Below are 22,813 nucleotides of genomic sequence, written 5' to 3'. Positions count from 1 at the left end.
CCATTTTACCTAATCTTTACATTCCAATTACATAGGAGTTCCACCAACATTATTTTTATGATAAAATTTAAAGTTAAATTAAAAAATAAAAAAAAAATTCTTGATGACTATTTGTTTCAAATCAAATCAGTAATTAATGCTGATTTCTTGAGCTTTGGACATTTGATTAAGCAAATTTTGAATTTCTAATTGAAGGTTATTATATCTTGATTAAAGTTAAAATAAAATTTAAAAAAGTCATTATGGCATTTGCTTTCAAATCAAGTCAGTAGTTACTGACAATATCAGTAATTTTGAAATTCAAAATATTCAAAATGTTAATTTCAAATTTTTGTTCTCTTTTTTTTTTTTTTCCTAATTTGCATATCATTTCTAATATTTAATTACTTTAATAAAGCAGCATGTAAGAATATACGTTACTTTTCCATTTGAAATTAAATCTGAAATTTATGACGTCCAACAACAGTGTCAAACTACAACAGTGGTTCAGCATCAACTTTAGTTATTCTATGTTTGTTTATTTGTTTATGTTAACAGTGTTTATATGTAACAGTGTTTTCCCCATGAATGTTTTATATATTGTTAGCTTGTTTGTTGTCATCACGTCAGTCAGAGGCGGAACTTATGTATAAAGAGCCGTAGCACGGGCTACGGCTCAACTTTTATCGGTAGTGTTTTTTTTTTTTTTTTGGTTTTTATATCAAGGATACCCTTGAACAACTACGAGGACACCCCTAAAAAAGTCTGTAAGCCAAATCAATTGAAAATAATAAGCCAAAATCTCAATTGCCTAATAGGCTAATATATTAGCCCAAATTAATTAATTGAAGATTGTAAATAATAAGCCCAATTGTCCAATATATTAGCCCAAAATAATAAAAGATCGTAAATAATTGCCCAATTGCCCTGAAGTTTTAATGCACGACACGGCACAACTACGAGGATATCAATCAATTGAAAATAATAAGCCCAAATCCCAATTGCCCATTTCGTCACTATAAGCGATGATGATAAATTTGCAAACTTGAATGGAATAAGTGATCTTGCGCGTGTTATGGTTGAAACGGGAACGCATAGTTCTTGTTTTTCAGTTTATCGGGTAGTGAAGCTAGCTTTGCCTTTAACGGTTGCAACCGCAACCGTTGAAAGATGTTTTTCGAAAATGAAACTTGTCAAGACGGATTTACGCAGTCGAATGGGCCCAGAATTTTTGAACAATGCTATGGTTTGTGCGGTCGAAAAGAATTTTTTACGTGAAGTAAAAGACGACGATGTGATGATACGATTTCAAGCTATGAAAAAAAGAATATGACAAATCTATTAAGTATTTGTTTTACTTTATTTATCTATTGTCGTTTTTTTTAATATTGTACGATTGCACGGTGGAATTTTTTTTTTGGGATACCCCTGAGTTAATGTTCTAGTTCCGCCACTGACGTCAGTGTTTTATATGTAACCATTTTTATGGCATCAGTGTTTATATGTAACAATGTTTAGGAACAGTTGTTTTTATCACATCACTTCAGTGGTTTCATTTGTACTAATAATTGAACAGTTGTTTCATCTTTATTTTTATAAAATAAAATTTCTAAACATTTGGATGTTAACAGTGTTTAAGTGTTTATATTTAGTTAAGCAAAATGTGAATTTCAAATAAAATTCCTATACACTTGGATGTTAATGACTATTTGTTGCAAATCAAATCAGTAATTAATGCTAATTTCTTGAGCTTTACACATTTGAGTTAAGCAAAATGTGAATTTCAAATTGACGGTTATTATTTCTTAATTAAATTTAAAATAAAATATAGAAAAGAAATTATGACAATTGCTTTGAAATCAAGTCAGTAATTTTGAAATTCTAAATATACAAAATGGTAATTTAAAATTGACGTTCTTTCTCTTTTTTTTGCCTACTTTGCATATCATTTCTAATATTTTATTAATTTAATAAACCAGCATATAAAGATATACTCTCCTTACATTTGAAATTACATTTGCCACTGCATTCAGTTAAAATTTTTATTGGATAATCGGTAAGCTTGAATTCCAACCTTGATATTTTTTTAAGAACATCCATGCTTATTGTATTATCATATTACGTTTAGCAATACTTATATTTTGCATATTCTTTTTTTTATGTACAGTCTTAAAATGGAGGTTGCAAAGGTTAGCATGCTTAACGATCTTAATACATTCTCAAACAACTATTCGATTAGAGTGAAGATTGTTAGCATTTCGAAGAAGATGATGAATAATAACAAAAATGAAATATATCGTCTTGATATGATCTTCATGGATGAGATGGTACGGTATATAGTTGTCTTATAATTGTTTTGGACATATGAATATCCAAATGAATATAACACCTTTTTTATTTAATTGGATGTTTCATATTCTTAGGGAACTATGATTCAAGCCAGTTGTTTGCATAAGATGTTAGGAAAATTCAATGAATTTCTTTAGTTGGATGAATGTCTTCTTATCACCAAACCTTCTCTTGCTACTAATAAGTCCTCTGCTAAGTATACCAAGAGAAATGACAAAATATCACTGTATTTCTATACTTCTGTTGAGAAATGCTTTGACTGGTCTGGACCGAAATACCGTTTTAATTTCGTTAACCTCAAGGATGTTGTTAAAAATAAATTTGAAGTTAATACAGTTATTGGTATGTAAACCACTAAATGATATATATCTATTGTTTTGTCTTATTGTTTTTTTTCTTTTATTGTTATCACTTCTTAATGCTGTTTTATTTTCACAATATATTTTTGTTTATAGATTGGATTGGTTATGTGGATGTATGTTTCAATCTAGAGGATACGTCAAAGAAGGATGGGAGCAAGGGCAAGAGACTTAATCTTAGACTTGAAGACATTGAGTGCGTTCTTTTTATTAAGTTGTTGCATTTTTTGACGTATAAACCATTATAAGGTTGCTTGATGTTATTATGTTTTATGTTAATATTTTAGAGGCCAAAAGTGTCCGGTTACTTTGTGGGATGGTTTTGCTATTGACATGTTTGCTTACATGAATGATAAGAAACGAGAGAAATATGTTGTTATCCTTTGTCATTTTGGTATGGTCAACCTTTACAAAGGTACAATTTAAACTTAATTAGTTTAATTTTTTTATTGTTATAGATTTATCTTTAGATTTGCTTATATGTTTTAAATTTGACACTATTTATATTGATCTATATTTGGTTTTATTTTTAAATTCAGGCAAGCGTGGTGTTGCAAACGGCTTTGAGCTAAGCAGACTTTTTATTGACACTGACATTAAAGAGATATTCTCTTTTAGGAATAGGTATAGTTAGTAATATGCATATAAACATTGAACAGTATTATTTTGTACTTACATTTATTTTTTACGTTTTAATTTGATCACATGAATCTGTTTAGGTATGTAGAGAAAATTTCTGCTTCATCTTCATCAAATGATCATGTTGGTTCAATTGTTATCTCAAGTGTTGAAGATGAATTTCTTAATAACCCTGATTTCATGCTTATTGGTTTCCTTGGAACCATATTGTGTATTTTCTTATAAGTACTCTACATGCTGAGTTTTTTAAAAGTCTTTTCTAAGTGTAATTATTTTTGTTTGATTTTGATAGACAAAGAAGGTTTTGGTTGTTGGAACAATTACAGCTATATGCACTGATAAACTTTGGTATTACAATGGTTGTAACCACTGTAAGTCAGGTGTGGAGGAAAGATTTGTAACGAAAGAAAATCCGGATGGTTTATCTGATGTTTATCATGAAAAATCGTTGGTGTGTACAAATGATAAATGTGAAGGAGTCGACATCTATTCTATTCCCCGGTTTGAGATTACTGTTTTATTTCCTTATACTAAATACTAATATGAACCACACTTTTGTTATTAGTAATACTAATGTTTTCATTTGTTTTTAACTTTGATAGGTTCAAGATACCTATTAGGGTGCAAGACTCTTCCAGTACTGTGTCTTTGACACTGTTTGATTTTGAAGCTTACAAGATTCTTCAGAAAACTGCCAAAGAGTTAGTTTCAATTCAAGATCAGGTAACAAATACATGCATTCAGTTATTTGGCCATGTACTATATATAATTTAAAATTAATTTTTATAAAATTGTATGTTCTCAATTATGGAATCAATCTGCTCATTGTAATTTATATTAATTTTTATAAAATCATAGGTTGTTAATTCTGGAGAGATACCGAACTCATATCCTGAGATCTTTGACACATTGATTGGAAAGAGGTATGCTTTCATCATAAGTGTTAAAGACTATAACATTGAGCATCAGGTTGAAAACTGTGGTATTTCAATGGCCACTAACGATGATGAGATCCTTTCCGTGCTCTGCGCCAAATTCAATCTTAACCAGGTCTAAATCTTCATTATGTCATTCTTTTAATTTGATATTCATATCGTTTTAAAATGTATTTATACCATTGTGTGTATTTTATGTTATTGTGTATTATGTACTTAAAGCATGAGCAGTCCGAATCGTTGGATGTTCCAGATTCCTGCAGTTTGTCTACTCCTGTTGACCTTATGAAGGTAATATGAGAATTTCCTTATTTGTACTAATTTTTTTTAAACGTTAGTACTTATTGTCTTTTTATATCAGGATGAGATGTCATACTGCGGTGACAATGTTACACCTGCATCCCATGCAGTTGTAGGCACTGAGAATCCGTCTTCTGATGAAACAAAACGTAATATTCGTGAAGTGTTCGATGTGGATGATGCATTAGGTTGCTCCTCGACAAAGCGCCGCATTAGTGATGAACTCTCTCAGGATGAAGATGCTGGTGTTTCAACGCTTTTGATTCCAAAGATTGAGAAATAGTGTCTTCTGTATTTTCAAATACATTTACGTGTTGATTTCATATGCTGTTGCCATGTTGAACTTATGGTTTTCGTTTTGTTGCTTTTGGGTGTTTGGTGGGTTATGTTTTGGACTGATTATGTGGTTTTGAATTCCTAAAAACTTATCTGCTTATTATAATGTATATTGTTAAATAAATATTGAGATGTTCAATAGTCAATATTTATTTATGTTTAAAACTTATGTGCATGAATAGTAGCAACAATTTATAATATATATTGTATATACCCAATTAACAACTTTTTTATCTACAAACATTTGTAATCTTTAAGCAATTTTAATCTTATTATCTTATCTCATAATTTATATAGGATTATCAGTGGATGTGGTTGTTCTTTATTGGTTTTTACCGTTATCCCTGCCCACTAAGATTTAGTAAGTATCCGTCATATGTTACAGTTTAAAAAAAATATTTAATTTGTGCCTGTTTCTCCCATTAACTTATTTAAGTAATCTCATTCAATAGGTTTTTTATATACTTCAAATTTTCTGTAAGTCATTCAAAGTATGTTGTTAAGAAAAATCGTAACCAATTATAAAGCGTAAATTCAAACCCATTTTATTTGGTTTTTTGTTTGGTTTATCAATCCATGTTTTATTTTATTTGTTTTCTTTGGTTTATTTGGATAACTGAAAAAAATACTGTTTAACGCCGATAATAACTGACGGTTGGGACATTGTTGTTAAAGATCTCAATTTGCCGAGGGATACTTTGTTGGTTTTCAAACCATTAGGTGATTTTGGACTTGAACTTTCCTGTTATGTTAATGGCATGTGTGGGGAATCTTATTTCACCTTTAATCGTTATGCAAGATTTGGTTTAACGGTATGAGTATTGATCTTAACTTCAATTCTTTTGCATCTTTAACGTGTTAACACTTATTCTCATAAGATACATACTTCACGTTTAGTATTCATTATTTTTAATTTTATGCAGGTAATTGAAGACTGCTTCATTGAAAATTTTTACGTAAACAGCCCACCAAGTGGGAAATTTCAAATCTGTTATAAGGGTTCCTACTGGAATGTTGAGGTGTTTAAAGTTGATACGCACTTTGTATTTTCTAGAGGATGGCTGGAAATGTGCAATGATGTTAGGATACTTGAGGATGATTTGCTTGTGTTTAGCAGGATTGATGATTTTGTTTTTGAAGTAGTAGTTTATAGAGATGAGATTGAGATTTGCTTTTTACAGAAACCTGAATCTGATGATGATAGTGTAGTTGAGATATCGAAGGCTGATTATGTTGATAATGCATTCAAGGTACATAAGTATTTAGCATTAGCAATGATGTAACACTCTAGTTATTATTTTAAAGGTTTTCGTATAAATTACGAATACAGACATGTATTTAGTGTTAAGTATCCTTAGAAAATAATGGTTAATTAAAACTTTCACAATTTCCAAGTACACCGCCTAATGTGACAAAATTCGTCGTTTAAAAATATCGATTTACAATGTGCGGAAGCGTGAATCTTTATAGTGTTCGGTTCTTCGATGATGCTTGATCGACTTCCGGCATCCAAAATGTACCTACATTTCATAAACATGAAATGCTTTAGTCATACAGGACTTAAAACGCGTCTAAACGAGTTCGAGAAACAATTGATAACAAAAACAAAGTTTTCAACCTGACCTCCACCGTAAATTACGGTGGTACCGTATTTACGGTGGCCACTGGTAGTACAGGCCCCTACCGTAAACCAGGAGGGATCCACCGTAGCATTTTTCAACTCCACCGTAAATTACGGTGGACACCGTAATTTACGGTGGCCCCTGCATCAGCAGGTCTGCAGCTTAGTTCAGCTATGCCAGTTTTTACGGAAACGGCCATAACTTCTTCGTTATTGATCCGTTTTACCCGATTCCTTTTCCTACGCGTCCGTAATTTAATCCTCCATCTTATGAGGTTAAAATCCGACATTCGACTTAACAAATTTTAGACTTCTAAGTCTTCGGCTTATTTCCCCTTTTTGCCAATTTTGACCCGTTTGTGATTTCACCATCAAACATGTTTATTTGGTCCTTATATCATATATACTTCTTCGACTTAATGTTGCCTATCATATTAAATTTTAATCGCCGGTTTAATTACTCAAATTAAACCCATTTTTACTCGGATGTTTATTTTGACCCGTTAAGGGTATTTAAGCATTTTCAAGCCTAAAAACGCTTTCGATTTCTTCTAGCATTCCATCACCACATTTCTTACCCTATAATACCCCACCTCGACTGCATTTAAGGTGAGTTTATTATGGTGATCTTATATAACCCAAATTTTACCTCTAAAATCAATGTTTTACGGCAAAACTCAATAGTGCCGTTTGACTAAAAACAATACCTCCTTCAACTTCTATACTTATTCTAAGTATTTATCTTATCGCAAAACTCGTTTCCAAACAACCTTTAAAGGTTGTTTGTTCAATTTAGCCTACAAGGGCATTTTGGTCGATTTTGGTCCTTCTTTTACAATGAAGGGCTATCACCAATTATTCGACCAAATTAGTATTTTTACATACATCATAAATAAGCGTACCTGACTCGGGTCAACAAATAGACCCGATCTTAATACCTTGCTTTATATTCGCTAATTAAGAACGGTGCGAATATCCATTGGATATCTATTCCTGTAAGCATATGACTCGACAAAAGAATCATTAGTCTATATAGTCAAAAGGTGTTATCTACACCTTTTGACCCGTTTGACCGAATTGACCATTTATCTTTGATTTTCTTGTTCCGTTCGATTACACGACGGAACATCATATTTCAATTGTTTAGACACCTCATTCATAATTTATATGTTAAGAAAAACATTCCACAATTTAAGACTAGTGTAAGTTATACTTACCTTGCATCCGAATTATGCTTTTCCGCCATTCTTGCTTCGTTTGACCCGCTTCCTTTCCAAGCCTCCACCTAGCTTGTCAAGCGTCAAACTATCATCATAATTCGTAAGACGGTTATATTAGTCATCATTAATTATGACTATTCCATCTTACATATTTTCTATCACAATTATCATTCGATCTTATTAATGGTCGGTTTGACTATTAAAAGTCAAATCACCAATTAACACATATGATTGCACTATCAAGTTCACAAGACTCAATTAGGCACATTATCAACGCTTAGTTCTCATTTAGGCATTTTAACAAACACCTAATGTGCATGATTTTACATATTTACTAACTAGTTCCCAACTAGTTATTTTTTTACCAAGATTAACATCCAAAATTCACCACTATCACTTATGATCAATTACTCAAACTTGCAAGTTGTTCAAGTATCTTGCATCAACTATCAACTATGATGATTTCTTGCATAAACATATCATCATCTTCGCTACACAATCAAAACCCACTTAGCACATAAGAGGGTAATTATCAAATTCCTAGTTTTAGTACTAATTCTTCAAGTTTTCAACTAGGGTTTGTTTCTAAGCATGAATCTCATCCTAGTTTCACCCAAACACCAATCATTCAAGCTTCAATTTCGATCTTCACAAGTTCATCAAAAATCTCAACTTCATAAACATCAAAAATTTGACATACCTTACGATCCCCACGACTAGGTGATCGTTTCTACATATTCATGCATCGATTTTGACCTTGAATCAGGCTTCAATTTGATGATTTGTTGAGTTATAGGGTTTTGGCTCCCTTTTCCTTTCTCCTGGTCGCCCTACGCACACACACACACACTAAGTGTGTGTTGTGTTTTATTTATTTGATTTTATTAAACCTAGTTTGCTCACTTGACAACTTTGGCCCCTTGTGTTTGGTTAGTTATTAATTAGGTCACAACCTAATTATTTTCAATAATATTCCCACTTATTAACTAGTTTTAATATTCCTAGTTAACTTAACGGGTTCGGGAAGTCATAACCCGTTTTTATTTTAAGTCCCGTTACTCGGACTTTTACAAATTTCATTTCATTAAAAGCTTTTACTCACTTCTTATTTAATATTAGGATTAATTATTTAAAATCCTAATATTTACCGGGTAAGTTTTACCGCTAACGGTATTTTATCCGTCTTTTAGTGCTAACGGGGTTTGATTACCAAACCCGTTTTCGGGGTGTTACACGTCAAGAATAGGACTAAGGGAAATGCTGCCTTACCTGTCGACACAAGTGATCATACTAGATGTTCTTCGTCTGTTCATAAAGTTAAGGTATATACTTGCCAGTTAATTAGTATATGTTATATAAACTGTTTTTTTTGTGTGCATATATTGATCATTCATTTAATTCACATGTATATGTTTACTTTTTCATCAAGGGGAAGAGAGCTGCCAACGTTTAGAAAAAGCTTAACCGTAGAAATAAGATTGCAAAGACTGCAAAAAAACATTCTGGACATTCTCTTGACCCTGAGTTCTTTCATTTTGATCGCAAAGGAGACTATAGGCTGGTATACCATTTTTTATAATAAACTAATGATTTACGTTTATTTGTCTGACTATTATTTTTTCCACACAATACATGTAGCGTCTTCCTGCTGAAGTTGCGAGACGAGCAGGTCTTTCTCTTGATCTTCATCCTTTGAAAGTTCAAAACATGGTTGGAGTTGTGGAGATTTATGATGTTAAGTTGGAGTTAAATGAATTGAAGCCACGTTATGCGTTGGACGGTTGGCAAAAGTTTATGACTGACAATAACTTGAGGTTTGGTGATATGTTGCATTTCACATACGTGTCTTCGCAACAGAAGATAGTATTAAATCAAGTTACATCAGTTTAACAAACACATTTTAAGTCTGTTCTGTTAGCAGATACTAATTATGAACTTTTTGATGGTGATGTAGGTTTTTTTCTTAAATTATTAACTTGATGATTTGTTGCTATGTATGGTTAAGATGATAAAACACTGTTATTAGCACTTTATGTTTTAAATTTGGCCAATTAGATTATGTGTTAAATTATTGTCCTTTAAGTCATTGTTCCATTTTTTTGAATTCTATCTATTTTTTTAAAGAACTTCAATAACAAATAGTGGTTTCAACATCTGTTTTCCTTTTGGTCAATAGTTAATGGAAACCCATGTTAGGTTCAACAGTGTTTTGAAGAGGAAAACTGTGTTAGAAGAAAGTAGATGTTAACAAGTTAAAGAACTGTTAAAGCTTATACAGATGTTTGGCATTTAACAAATGTTTGGCCTTTTATATAAGATGTTTGGTCTTAAACAGTTGTTTGACCTTAAACACATGTTTGACTTTAAACAGATGTTTTGCCTTAAACAGATGTTTGACCTTAAACAGATGTTTGGCCATAAAGAGATGTTTGGCCTTAAACCAAACATCTGTTTAAGCTCCACATCTGTTTAACTATTTGTCAATATGTTATTGACTTTTGGTTAACATCTGTTTCAAATTTGGTCAACACCTTATTTTGTAAAAGTGGTACAAAAACAAAGATTTTTTCAAAATTCCAAATCACCCTATCATGTAAGTGCATTGATGTAAAAGTGGAAATGATATTATTCATATGGTCCTGTTGTGCTTTTGTTTGTCCTCTAATACGAGTTCATGATCTAATCCGGTGATTTGAAGACATTTATGTTGAATCGAATGAGATGGTTGATGTAATGTGGTCGTATTACAAACAAATAGTAATTAATTAATCAAAATAACTTTCCCGAGCCCGGGAAGCAATCCCGAGTAAAAACCTAGTATCTTTATATGCAAAACTTTATATAAAATTTTGAAAAAAATAATTATTAGCATTTTAAATTGAATTTTTAAGATATTTTTAAAATGTTAAATAAAGTGTTTCCTGATTCCCAATTTTTTTAGTCTTTCTCATTAAACCTAACATTCAAAAAATATTATACAAATCTAACAAAAGTTAACTTTAAAATAACAAATAAAACATTACTTAACTACTTGATAAACTTGGTTAGTATTATATAAAAGTACCCTAAAAATAAATTAACTTAATGTTTCCTTTTTTTTAGGTTTGTGAAAGTACAAAAGTTTTCAAGTTTGGATGTCATAAAGACTTAAATCTTTTTTACTGTATCCTAATATTTTAACTGTATCCTACTACAACTATTGAGTGTCGATTAAATTTTATTGACAAAGTCTTTGTAGCTAAAATGAAACTTCTTTTAAAGGTGAAGGGTTAGAGTCATGGAAGAAATATAACCTTAAAAAAAACTTTAACTAATGAATCATTAATCGCCTTATCTTGATAAGTCATTTTAACGAACATAATAAGAGATCCAAAACGAGATAAAAGAAATTAGGGAATTCTCAAGAAATAATTTGATTGTTATCTGATCTGTTTATGGTGAACTATAAATTATGAATCCAATTTTGTCTTCAACTTTAACCTTGACTATATGATTCATACAAAGAAAATTATTGATTTTGTAACTTATAAACATACAGCAAGTTGATAACATTGAATTATATCTACGATCGAATATCAGATGTTAATATATAAACACTAAAATTCTTTATTAGAAAAACATAAACAAAAAAAAAAACGCACCTCTATAAAAAAAATAAATAAACTGTTCTATATACACAAACTAATTAAGCACAAGTAAGACACTAAGTAACAATAGGCCACATCTTCAAGTCATTCTCATACGGTGTCAAATTCAAATCCAAACACAATCCTCTAGTCCCACTTTGCTCCTTCAACACCTCAACGGTTTTTCTAGTGGCCTCGTCGCGGTGTCGCCTCATATGACCACCCAACGCTTGGCCAATCGCAAACTCCTGCCCACAAACGGAGCACTCATGTGTCTTGGCCTTCAGAGGCGATTGGCCAAGGAAATCATTGAGTTTCGGTCGTTTGTGACTAGCACGATGGCCGCCTAGTGCTTGGAACGACCGAAACGGTTTGTTGCACGTCTTGCAGTGGAACAACCGGCCAGGTTCAGGTAATGAACCCGATTTTCCAACACGAGAGAGGAGCATTAGACAGTTAGCCATGGCCATTTGCTCGATTTCTCTATCATCTTCTAGGAGTCTCTTCACTGTCATTGATTTGGATTGAGTAAGTTTCCTTAAAATATGTTGTGTAAGCAAAGGATGTTGTTTTAGCTAGTGTTTTTGTTGTAGTGTTTAGGTATTGAAGTGTATTTATATGGAAGTTTGGATAACGTTAACATGTTGGAAGTATGCGTGTGAGAGTGTCTTGTTGGTTAAGGAAAAGTAGCAGAAAAGATAAACGTGTAAGCGCGTAAGTTGTGATGAGGCAATGATACTGTAATTGCTAGTTTTTGATAAAAGAAGATTTAAATTTATTTTTTGATAAATAAAACGAATTTATTTAGTTAGTCGGATTAAAGTGGTTCAAATTTTATAATTTCTTTTTATATTTGCAAATTTTCTATTTACAAAAAAAGTTGGACAAATGGGTTTAAAGGGTAAAAAGTGTCTTATGAACTTAAAACTGTCGAAATTAGTGTTTGTAATTTTAACTTGTTTAAGTTTTAACATGTCAGTTTTACATAAGTTTAACGTGTTAAAAGTAGCATATATGTTTAGCTTTAGATTGATGTTTTTAGCTTATATAACATTTTTCTTCATCAATGAACAAGGGGGTGTTTCTGACCACTAGCATGTTAGACCCTTTAGTTATATAAAATAAACAGTATTTGATCATGCTAAAGGTTTTCTTATTATTATAATAATGTTTTTATAGTTATATTTGACATTTTGTTTATTTATTTATTTATACAGATCTCAAGTAGAACAAGATAAAATAATCATCAACGGATCAAAATCACTCATCATGTTTTATAGTTTCTAAACGGGTGTTGCTAAATGCACCCCCTTTTTACTAAACGCACCTCCTCCCTAAACTTTTACATTAATACTATTCAACCCTCTTTTGTTTTTATAATATCTTTTTCGGTCTTTTTGTTATTACTATTAGTTGTATTCTGAAACGTTTTTTTAACTTAAAACGAAAAGTGGTTTTTTATTAAAAAACAAATGTTTTAAATTGAAATAAGTCAATTTAATTTAATTTGTTTTGCTTGATGTGTCCGTTTTAGTTTTAATTCTAAGACACTAACTGAACTCTTAGTTTAAAAAAATTATTATACTACCTACTTATTTATTTATTCATTAACACACATGGTTTAATAAATAGATATAAGCTAGTGATGTAAATATTTTCTTTTGAAGAAAGGAAAAATATTTTCTAGTTTTAATATATAGAACTGTTAATCATTTTATAAAAATATTTACATATAATAATAGTATTATTAAAATAAAAGAGGGACGACAACTAACTATGAAATAAAAGAATAAAAGTGAGGTTTGGGGTTAAATACATAAAATTAACGGGTTTTTTTTTTCAAAAAATATGTTTATCTTTTTTTTTTTCATAAAAAACGTTAATTTTCAATTCGTAAAGCCTGTTTATGAATGAAAATATAATAAAATACTAGTCAGAAAGTGTCTTTAAAAACAAGATTCGTTTTATTTAGAGAAAAACGTTATAATTTTAATATTTAAAAATAATTGTTATGAAAAAAGAAAGATTAATAAAAAAAACCTTATTATTTTTTTAGTACAAAAAAGGTTTTTTTAACCTTTTGGAAAAAAAACATTTTAAATATAATGGTTTGTATAGGGGTGAAACATGACAAGTTTTTAAAATGATATTTTTAGAAAGGAGGTATGAAAAGTAAAAATGGAGGTGCATTTAGCCAACCCCTTTCGTTTTCGACCGTTATCTTAAATATATTAGTGGGCGGACCATTAATATTGATCAGTTGTTTTTGAAGTTTAAATTAGTTTACAAACATATAAGATAACAAAAAAAAAATAATAAAGTAATTTAAAAGTAATTAAGTCATTACAACTTTTAAAACATATTAGTACAATCTTTTAAGATGTTGACTTTTTAAATCAGCTCACATCCACAATTTCTAAACAACCAAAATTTTTTCATACGTTAATATTAAAAAAAATGTTACATAATAAAAACAAACATTTTATTTATCTTTAATTTTAGTAGGGTATTACTATAGGTTTTTTTTTTAATTTAAACAAACTAACACATTATGTGATTATCAGTGTGTGTTTTGGGTCGCATCGCATGCTCACCCCTCTAGTAAGGTTTAATTCGTTGATGATAAACTAAACTTTGATTTGATTACTATTGGAAAGTGATGTGACATATGAACACATTCAAGTATATGATTTAATAAGATTAAGTCATTAAACTTGATTAGAAAAACTTAATTATTAATTAACGAAGGTTTAGTTGATATTGGATTGGTCCTTAGTCCTTATCGTGTAAACTTTGGAGAAACTTCGTGTGAGTGACGCCCACGTATGTGTGGGTGTAGTTAGTGAAGGTGTCAAGTGTGAACTCAAATGTGAACGATTGCACTTTTGTAACTTTCCGTGTACACTATCTATACTTTTTTTTTGTTCGGATCTTCGATACTATAAACTTTTAAAAGGTTATTATCCTTATTCCTTACTAAAAACGTAGCTTGGTAATTTGACCTCCAGCTTCCTCTCCTATTTAACTTCTAGCACCTCCAAGAAACTGACTCTGCTCTTTTCCTTCCAATGCCTCCCACGAACTGTTTATTCTTACAATATTTGTTACTATAGTTACGTTGAAAAAATATATATATTTTTTTTCATTTATATGCAGTAATGTTTAAGTGATCGGATCATAAACTATATGTTATCAAAGTTACCTCATTGTTTAGATTTTTTTTTTCTTTGTTTTCTAAGATAAAGTGACCCCACTTACCATTTTTGTTATATTAGAAATAGAAATAAGATAACGCTTATACTAAAATGTCGAATATACATTTGGATGGTAATATATTTTAATCTATGATTCGATGTTAAGTTTTATTAAGGAGTAAAGTATAATATAATTAATTCTTTTTGTATTTTTTATTCTATATAGTAACACCGTTTACTTTTTTCGTTATTTTAGCAAAGATAATATAACGTTTACTAAAAGGTCGAATGTACAGTTGAGACGTGCTTATTTTTTATCTACGATTTGATAAAAGTTTTATTCAAACGGGTCAAGTATAGTTAATTTTTTTTTGTTCTTACCGTGACGAATGGAACTAATACCATCCGAACAACCTCGGTACTGATACCGTATTCGTTTCTAAGGCTTTGTCGATGTGACGGTATAAATTGCGTTGAAAATGAGTTATATTCGTAATAGAGTATTCTGTTGGTATCATAAGCTATAACAAGTCGGTACGTTGACGAACCAAACAGATATTGGGCGAACAACATCGACACAGGTATGCGTTTTTGTGGTTTCGATCAATGTAAAACACGTGTCGATATCCTCTTGCTAGTATCATACCGATACTATAACAAACTGATAGCGACCGAAAGCCCACTGCGTAGCGCGGGAAATATCACTAGTGTTTATTAATTATCATGTATATGTATATTTTCTTCGGTTTATATATGTAAGATGCAATGCAAAATTTACTTGATTGTAGTTCATACAATATCTATCAAAAATAACACTTTTTAAACTCATCCAACTAAAGAAAAATATGATATGTAGCTTTTTAATAAAGCAAAAGCAGTATTAACAATATCTAGTCTAGTTATATAATATTAAAATAAGGAGTTAACTTTCGTTTTGCTCCCTTTGGTTTAGTCATTTAACGGTTTTACTCCAATAGTTTAAAAATAGTCATTTTCCTCCCTGATCTTTCGAGTTTGTCACCAGTTTGCTCCCTGGCTCTAACTCAGTTAAAACGTTCAATGAAAAGTAGGGGTATTTCGGTAGTTTACTCCCTGGCTCTAACTCATTTAAAATGTTTAGTTAAAGTCGCGGTAGTCGTGGTCAGCAGGTGGTAATTGCGGGTGGTGGTGGATGGTTGTGGATGGTGGTGGCCGGTAGAAAGAGTGGTTGGAAAGATGGGGGATAAGAAAAGAATTACTTATAAACATGTAAATAAACAAGTTATAGGTTGATCTAGGTGAAAAGACTTACATGCCCTTGCTTTTATCTATAAAATTACCAAAATACCCTTCTAGTTAATTGATTCTTTGGATGGAGTTAGAGGTAGGGAGCAAAATGACGATAAGTTAGAAAAATCAGGAAGGAAAATGGCTATTTTTAAACTATTGAGACAAAATCGTTAAAATGACCAAATCATAGAAAGCAAAATAGAAGTTAATCTAAAATAAGATATTGAATTCTTTCAGATGACTTTTTCCCTTAGTATTGCTAAAAAGTCACTATTTATAGAGATGTTTATGAATATGTAGGGTGTCCGTTTGTCAAAATGACATTTGATGCATTCGACTTTTAGCAATACACTTGTGGAAGGTGCAAGAAGCAAGGCTCAAAACGCGTGTTGAAGAGATAAATATCTCAATCCCATATCATATGGAGCAACACTCTCCGACCCGATGGGATGGGTCTAAACCTGGATCATCGCACACACATAGTTCAATAAGGGCAATGACGAAGACAAGCATGATAGCATCCGTGGCCGATCAAGAATTATTTTATGGGATTTGAATGAGAGATATAACCATATTTTCAAGGAGTACGATCGGATTTTTTGCCTATAAAATACACGATATTTTTTCAAAGGGTGCCCATTCACATAGGTCCCCGCCCCTAGATGGCATGATGAACGACAAGAGTCGTGAGTGACATGAATGAAATAGAGAATGTTGGGGAATTTTTTATACCACGGATAATAAGAGAGACGTATAATCACTCTCAGATCAAATTATTTCGGTGGTTCTATCGAATAATTCAATCGGATACAATTCTGAATTCGAGAAATTGAACAACAGTATGTGTATTAATGAATTCGTAATTGAACCAGAATGTCACCAAAGAAGAAGATACGGATTTGGGGATTATTTTGCAGTTATAATTAAAAAATTAAATATAATTGCCTTTAACTACTTTTATTTTTTTGTCTCAAAATTATAACTAATTTCTAAAAAATTGTTTTTTTCTAAGACATTTTCCATAAAGCAATTTAAACCAGAGGCTCTTTGCCCCTTGGACCCTGCTTCCAGGGGCGCTGCCCCATTGGAACCCCCATTCTGGGCTATGCTCAAATACTTGAAATTATAACAACTTGAACAAACATGTACTCCCGCACCTCCTAACTTATTCAATGTATATTATAATTCCCTTTGGTCATTGAAGAAATACGGAATCACTGTCAGGGTGATTGGAACCGCTTTCTCTAGTGTGGATGGAGAACCACACCATGTTCTTCCTCTTGAACCTAGATCTGCCATGGAGAAAAGAGAAAAATAGGGATATAGAGATGGCAGAGAATGGTGGTGGGTTTGATCGACTCAGATTCATGCTTAATGTTTGTAAAGTATGAGTTGGGTGAAATTGCAAATGTGTGTGATTTAAAATGGGTTAATAAAAGGGTATTTATAGATTTTTTAGTTTTTTTTAATTGAAATGACCGTTACAACGGTCATATTGGCCCAACATTCGAAACTGAAGTTCGGGGAGAAGGGTGAGAATTCACCGAGAGCACTGAGAATTAATGGGGGAGGGTGTTTGGCTCAGCGCCGACCCACCACCTCACCCTCACCCCCTTCCTCCATCGATCCACACCCCTTAGCCTTATAGGTGACGTTTAATTTTATTAAACCCTATAATTTATAAATTCATTTACCTATTATTATAATTTTATTAACGTTCCTGTCACAACATAGAAGTTGCTTTCAATCTTTCATACACTTGACTAGTATGAAGAAAGAAATCAAAAATCTAGAATCAGACGTGATATAAAGTCATCCCACTTGTCAATATTCGTGGGAAAATAAGAAAAAAAAAACTTTACAAAAATAAAATAAAAATAAAAACTAAATTCTAAACTTTGCTTTAATGATGCCACGTGGAAAAAATGCTTTAATGTTGCCACGTGGAAAAAATAGCATGAACACTTGTCAAAAGCCCAATATCTACAGCAGTGACAACTGACTGACTATATTAAAAAAGAGCCCAACAAAAACTATCTGGCCCAATACGAATGGCGGAGGCGGTTACCGGCGGCAATGATTCCGACCTTCACCGTCAACTCGCTCTTATTAACGACGTCACTCCTATCTCACATTCCGATTCCGATTCCTCTCCAATGCCGTTTTGTGTTCCTCACGGCTGGATCATCAACCGGGTCCCCCGACCCGACGGCCACACGGTATGCTAACATACGTAAACTGTATTTTATTATTTATAGAGTGTAAATTATGTGATGTTGATAGTATTTGATTATTACTTCTGTTAGTTTAATCTGTCAAATAAGTAATTTTCTGTATCAAAAGAGGGATTTTGTATATTATGGGACAAATATTAGAAGAAATTATGTAAAAATGCTTGCTGCAGATGGCTCCGGAAAGTAATTGGACTACCACAAAGTTTACGTTACCTGAAGATTGGTTTGTGGAGAAGGTACCACGTAAATCTGGAAATACTATTGACAAGGTAATATGAATTTGCTTTAAAATTATCGTGAGAGTAACTATCTGTTTTAGAGAGAGTAAATGCTCGGGAAAGAGGTAGTTGAGAGTGTATTGAGAAAAATGATACTAGCTGTTGATGAATCATTGGAAATAACATTTAATTGTAATTAAATTGATATATTTGTAACAATATTTTGCAGTACTATCATGATCCAGAAACGGGACGGAAGTTTCGATCCCTAAAAGATGTCGAGAGATACCTTATAGGCGGATCTATACCAACTAGATCAAAATCCAAGAGGCCTCTATACTACGAAAAGGTCGTGTTATTCAAACTTGTGATTATCTAATTATCCTACTTTCTACTTTAATGATAGTGCTTATTCATAAGCCTGACCAGTCAGGTCAGGTAACAAGTCAAACGAGTTTTGAACATAATTCTAATGATTTGTTACAGATGCAAGATTTTGAAGAAGATCAAGATAATGAATATCGGTTGATAAATATGACCACCGGAAGCTTTTTATCCACATCTCCCTTCCTCCCTGAAGGATGGATTGTGAAAGAAGTGCCCCGAAAGACGGGTGACCATTTCGACAAGGTGATTTCTTGAAGTATTTCTTTTTATAGATAATAAATAAGTTTTTTTATGTTGTTTTCTATATTGCAGTATTATTATGAGCCTGGGACTGGACACATGTTCAGATCTTTAACATCTGTTAAGAAACATCTAGCACAACTTGAAGAAAGTTCACCTCTATCAGTAGTACTAGAAGAATTTAGAGAAGATAACGTACCTCTTTCCAAGGCTTTTAAGTTAGCCAGTCCCATAAAGGTTTGACTTTACAAATTGACTTTGTGTTTGACTGAAAGTTGAAATAGAAACTATTAGTTTGATTTTGATTTGCTGTTTTTTTTTTTCAGAATTACCGTTCGTATGATTCGTGGAAGAAAAGCACTTCAAGCAATGCCGTTCCAAGCAGGATAAATTGGGTTATTCCTAGCACTGCAGGAGAAACTTGGAACGCTTTTGTTGGAGATGAATTGGTCCCGGATTCTATGAAGCAAAAATGGGGAAGAAGATTCATGTGGACCATTAATTAATAGCGCCAAACGTAATGAACAGGTATTTTAGTGTTATTAATGGATTTCATACCAAAATCAGGAAGTATTTGTAGTAGAGTTTTACAATGGAATCGTACTATGGAGAGTCGCTTTCAAATGCTATAAATGAACTGAACGTTTAGTGAATAGTTCAATGAATATAGTTTATTATTCATTAAACGGACGTGGGAAATATTTTATGTTCACTTAACTGATACGAACAAACTTCTCGTTTATTCATTTACATTCGTGAACGTACGGTAGAGTGTTTGTTCATATCTATTTGTTTATATATAAATATTCTTATACTAAACGTGAACAAACATTTAGTTAAACTCAAACAAAGACTTGTAAGGCGCGTTCGTGTTCATTCGGTTCATTTACAAACCCTATTTTTGATGATATAAATCCTGCTTATTTGCAGGAATAATCCAAGGCGGGTTTGATGATTTCTTGACTCAGATGATGGTGCAACCAAGTTTGAAGGTATTTAGATAGTATCTAAACTATTGATGTGTATGTTGTATCACTGCATATAAGTTGCCTGTTTGAATGTCGGGTTTTAAACGAAAAATTAGTACCACAGAACGGGTTTCCTAATCATCATGCCAATCCCAAGGATATAAATGAAAACATCTTTCGACTAAAAGTAAACACCAAAATGTTTCAAGTATATAAGCATAGAAAATCATAATTTAAACTCCATTGTTTTGATACTGTTAAAAGAAAAGGACTAACCGAGACAGTTTTATCTCATAAATGCTGCGTTTTTAGTCTTCAACCATGTAAACTGGAAGTTTTCGGGCTAAATAGAGGCACAGCTCATCTCTCACAACCACAGCGTTTTTATCCTCAGGTACTGTACTTTTTTCTGGTGGATACCCGGGATCATGGTCAAACAAAGTCATTGACTCGTCGGATACCCCATCTCCTTCGTACTCAATTTGAATGTTGTGAAGGATGCAACATGCAAGTATGATTCTTGGCAACTTATGCCTATTGGGCCGCCACATGCCGCCCTCTATCACCGTCCAAACCTCCTTCAACTTCTTCAAAGCTCGACTAGCAACCGACCGAGTTGCTAAATGCCTCTTGTTGTATTCGATTTGATCTTCATTCAGTTCTACATCATGGTATGGAGTCATCAGCCATGGAAGAAGCCGAAAACCCGAGTCTCCAACTAAATATTCTGGAATCGTTGTTCGTTTAGAAAGCTCGACTCTATTCCCGTTTAGCTTTTCTCCTTTCTGTGCCAAACGAAACATTTCCGATTGATGAAGGACACCGTTTTTAGTCATACGTCCCGGGAACCCAGAAACCACGTCAACGAACCGCATTGCCGGGTCAACGATCACCTGTAGTCTCATACTGTTGTTGTTACTCCTGTCGAGCCACACGTCGGTTTCACCTTCAGACTCGTGTAGGTGCATCTTTACATGTGTGGTCTCAATGGCCCCACAACAGTTTGGCATTCCACTGAGCTTCTCAAACCTTGATTTTGTTTCGGCTATATCTAATGGCCATGAAATGTGCTCGAGGGCGTGTGGTTCCAACGCTTGGACGAACTCCCATGTGACCGTGTCAACGGTCCGGTCATTTGTATCAAACATAATTGCTATGTTAATACTTGTGTTGACGGAGCTTAGCCTTGTTAATGACATGGCGATTTGGTCGTTTAGAGACATTTGTCTACCGTCCGTGAATGTGAAGCTCATGAATCCATTTATCATCCGCTCGTGTACTAGTGAGCGGATATAATTGAATGTCTTCCTTGATACCTTGAAAAGGGACTCAAAGTTGTCCTCAAGTCCTCTTGAATACACAAGAACTGCATAGGTATTGACGGCTCAAATATTTAAAACTAAAAAGAAAACAGTTAAAACAATTCATAAAATATCTACTACTAAAAGGTATTGATGGGTTGGGTCAATTCAACGTGTACCTGACCTTTTTTGACTCGATCCAACCGGTTATTGGAGTGTTGCTTACTATGGGTGACTAGAAAAACCAACTAACTGAACCATAACCAATAGACGAATCGATTGATAAACCAAATGTTTGGTTAAGCTTTCTATGATAATTGATTTTTGTAATTTGATTATGGTTCTACGTCAATAGATAATGAAATTAACTGAACTGAACCGACGCTAAACAAACGCCTATATTATTTTTACTTTTATAAATATATGTTACATATTGGAAAGTTTTTGTTAGAAATGTTTATAAATAATATATTAGTTGTGTAACTTTTTTTCTTTAAATGTTAAATAAAAAGAATTGATAGTATTTCATCTAAACAAGATATAGTTACATTTATTAATTGAATTTAGCTTAGTTTTACCCACATCTAAGACCATGCGTAGTGGGTAATATTCACCCTTGGGCGTTTTGCGTCATATGGCAGCCCAATCAGCAATGGGGCATTATTGGGCGTTTTCTAAAATGGGTGTAGTGGGGATGGGACATTATTGGGCATTATGTTTTGTAATAAAATAAAATTTAAAAAAAAGAACTTAAAATTCTTATTGGCCAATTAATGCAAACTGAAATATGATTGGACAACCATTCCCCCATCCAGCGTTTTTTTATAAAACGCCCAAACAAAAAAGAAGCCAAACACGCCCAAGCGTAATGGTTACGCGGTGTTTTTTAGGGTGATTGGGCAAAGAAAACGCCCATTTTGTTTGCCACTACGGTTAACTGAACTTTTTTATAACTGAACTGACTAGTTATCGGTTATAGGTTTGACTTTAGTCTATAATCGAAACAAACAGACCTATGTTCACCTATATGTTGTACCATAAATAAAATAAAAGGTTAAGGTGACCTGAAAAGCACATACCTTCAATCCTTTTGGAGAACCTAACCCTCGCACCAATGGAGCTCATTCTAGGAACCTTAAAAACACTGTTGTCATCGTACTTCTTTTCCGCTTTGCCCTTGTCAGATTGTTTGGGAGTCACGGAGCTCATCCCTTGAACCTTGAATACACTCTTGTCATCATAGTTCACTTTCTCTTTGCCCTTGTTAGATCTTTTGGGAGCCGTTGAGCTCATTTCAGGAACCTTGCATACACTCTTGGCATCACACATGACTTCCTCATTGCCCTTGTTAAATTTTTTGGGAGCCATTGAGCTCATTTCATGAGGCTTGCATACACTCTTGTCGTCACACTCAACTTCTTCTTTGTCCTTGTTAGATCTTTTTTGAGCCATGGAGCTCATTCCAGGAACCATGAAAATATTCTTGTCCTTAGACTCCGTTTTCTCTTTGCGGTTGTTAGATCTCTTGGGAGCCATGATTCACAACGAAATTTAACTTCAAAATAAAACAAAGTTAATTCTTGTACTAATATATATGGTTGACACTACTTACATTATACTAATATATCCGGTTAACAC

The 22,813-nt window shown here is 32.6% G+C and overlaps 3 protein-coding genes across 4 annotated transcripts in view; 2 read left to right on the top strand and 1 right to left on the bottom strand.

The window, feature by feature from the left end:
• Window positions 1-2,153: 2,153 nt before the first annotated feature.
• Window positions 2,154-4,844, top strand: LOC110898045 (replication protein A 70 kDa DNA-binding subunit E-like). The gene is made up of 11 exons (XM_022144808.1): window positions 2,154-2,306; window positions 2,466-2,670; window positions 2,784-2,883; window positions 2,975-3,102; window positions 3,227-3,311; window positions 3,407-3,461; window positions 3,619-3,827; window positions 3,929-4,049; window positions 4,185-4,376; window positions 4,484-4,552; window positions 4,623-4,844. Exons 1-11 carry the CDS (start codon window positions 2,154-2,156, stop codon window positions 4,842-4,844), a joined length of 1,539 nt encoding a protein of 512 aa, XP_022000500.1.
• A 6,519-nt stretch (window positions 4,845-11,363) lies between these two features.
• On the bottom strand, window positions 11,364-11,947 carry LOC110867783 (zinc finger protein ZAT12). Its single transcript, XM_022116785.2, has one exon. It carries the CDS (start codon window positions 11,877-11,879, stop codon window positions 11,442-11,444), a length of 438 nt encoding a protein of 145 aa, XP_021972477.1. The 5' UTR covers window positions 11,880-11,947; the 3' UTR covers window positions 11,364-11,441.
• Window positions 11,948-17,852: 5,905 nt separating this feature from the next.
• Window positions 17,853-22,813, top strand: part of LOC110867791 (methyl-CpG-binding domain-containing protein 7) — a 31,732-nt gene continuing 26,771 nt past the window's right edge. Inside the window, exons 1-7 of one of the 2 annotated variants that reach the window (XM_022116805.2) lie at window positions 17,853-18,046; window positions 18,232-18,330; window positions 18,509-18,628; window positions 18,766-18,909; window positions 18,979-19,143; window positions 19,233-19,434; window positions 19,837-20,057. In XM_022116805.2, the coding sequence (XP_021972497.1) occupies window positions 17,879-18,046; window positions 18,232-18,330; window positions 18,509-18,628; window positions 18,766-18,909; window positions 18,979-19,143; window positions 19,233-19,412 (876 nt within the window). In that variant the 5' untranslated portion in view covers window positions 17,853-17,878 and the 3' untranslated portion in view covers window positions 19,413-19,434; window positions 19,837-20,057. Of the gene's footprint in view, window positions 18,047-18,231; window positions 18,331-18,508; window positions 18,629-18,765; window positions 18,910-18,978; window positions 19,144-19,232; window positions 19,435-19,836; window positions 20,058-22,813 lie in introns of those variants that run through there. The other variant, XM_022116795.2, reaches the window with a different exon arrangement.

The sequence above is a fragment of the Helianthus annuus genome, chromosome 1, assembly GCF_002127325.2.
Source record: "Helianthus annuus cultivar XRQ/B chromosome 1, HanXRQr2.0-SUNRISE, whole genome shotgun sequence".
Classification (NCBI taxonomy): Eukaryota; Viridiplantae; Streptophyta; class Magnoliopsida; order Asterales; family Asteraceae; genus Helianthus; species Helianthus annuus.
The sequence above is the reverse complement of the archived record's forward strand: the minus strand, read 5'-3'. Positions and strand labels throughout refer to the sequence as shown.

Coding starts and splice junctions, on each gene's coding strand:
- LOC110898045 (XM_022144808.1), top strand. CDS start 2,154: ATGGAGGTTGCAAAGGTTAGCATGCTTAACGATCTTAATACATTCTCA. Junction 2,307..2,465: donor TGATCTTCATGGATGAGATG/GTACGGTATATA, acceptor GAATTTCTTTAG/TTGGATGAATGTCTTCTTAT. Junction 3,312..3,406: donor ATATTCTCTTTTAGGAATAG/GTATAGTTAGTA, acceptor GAATCTGTTTAG/GTATGTAGAGAAAATTTCTG.
- LOC110867783 (XM_022116785.2), bottom strand. CDS start 11,879: ATGACAGTGAAGAGACTCCTAGAAGATGATAGAGAAATCGAGCAAATG.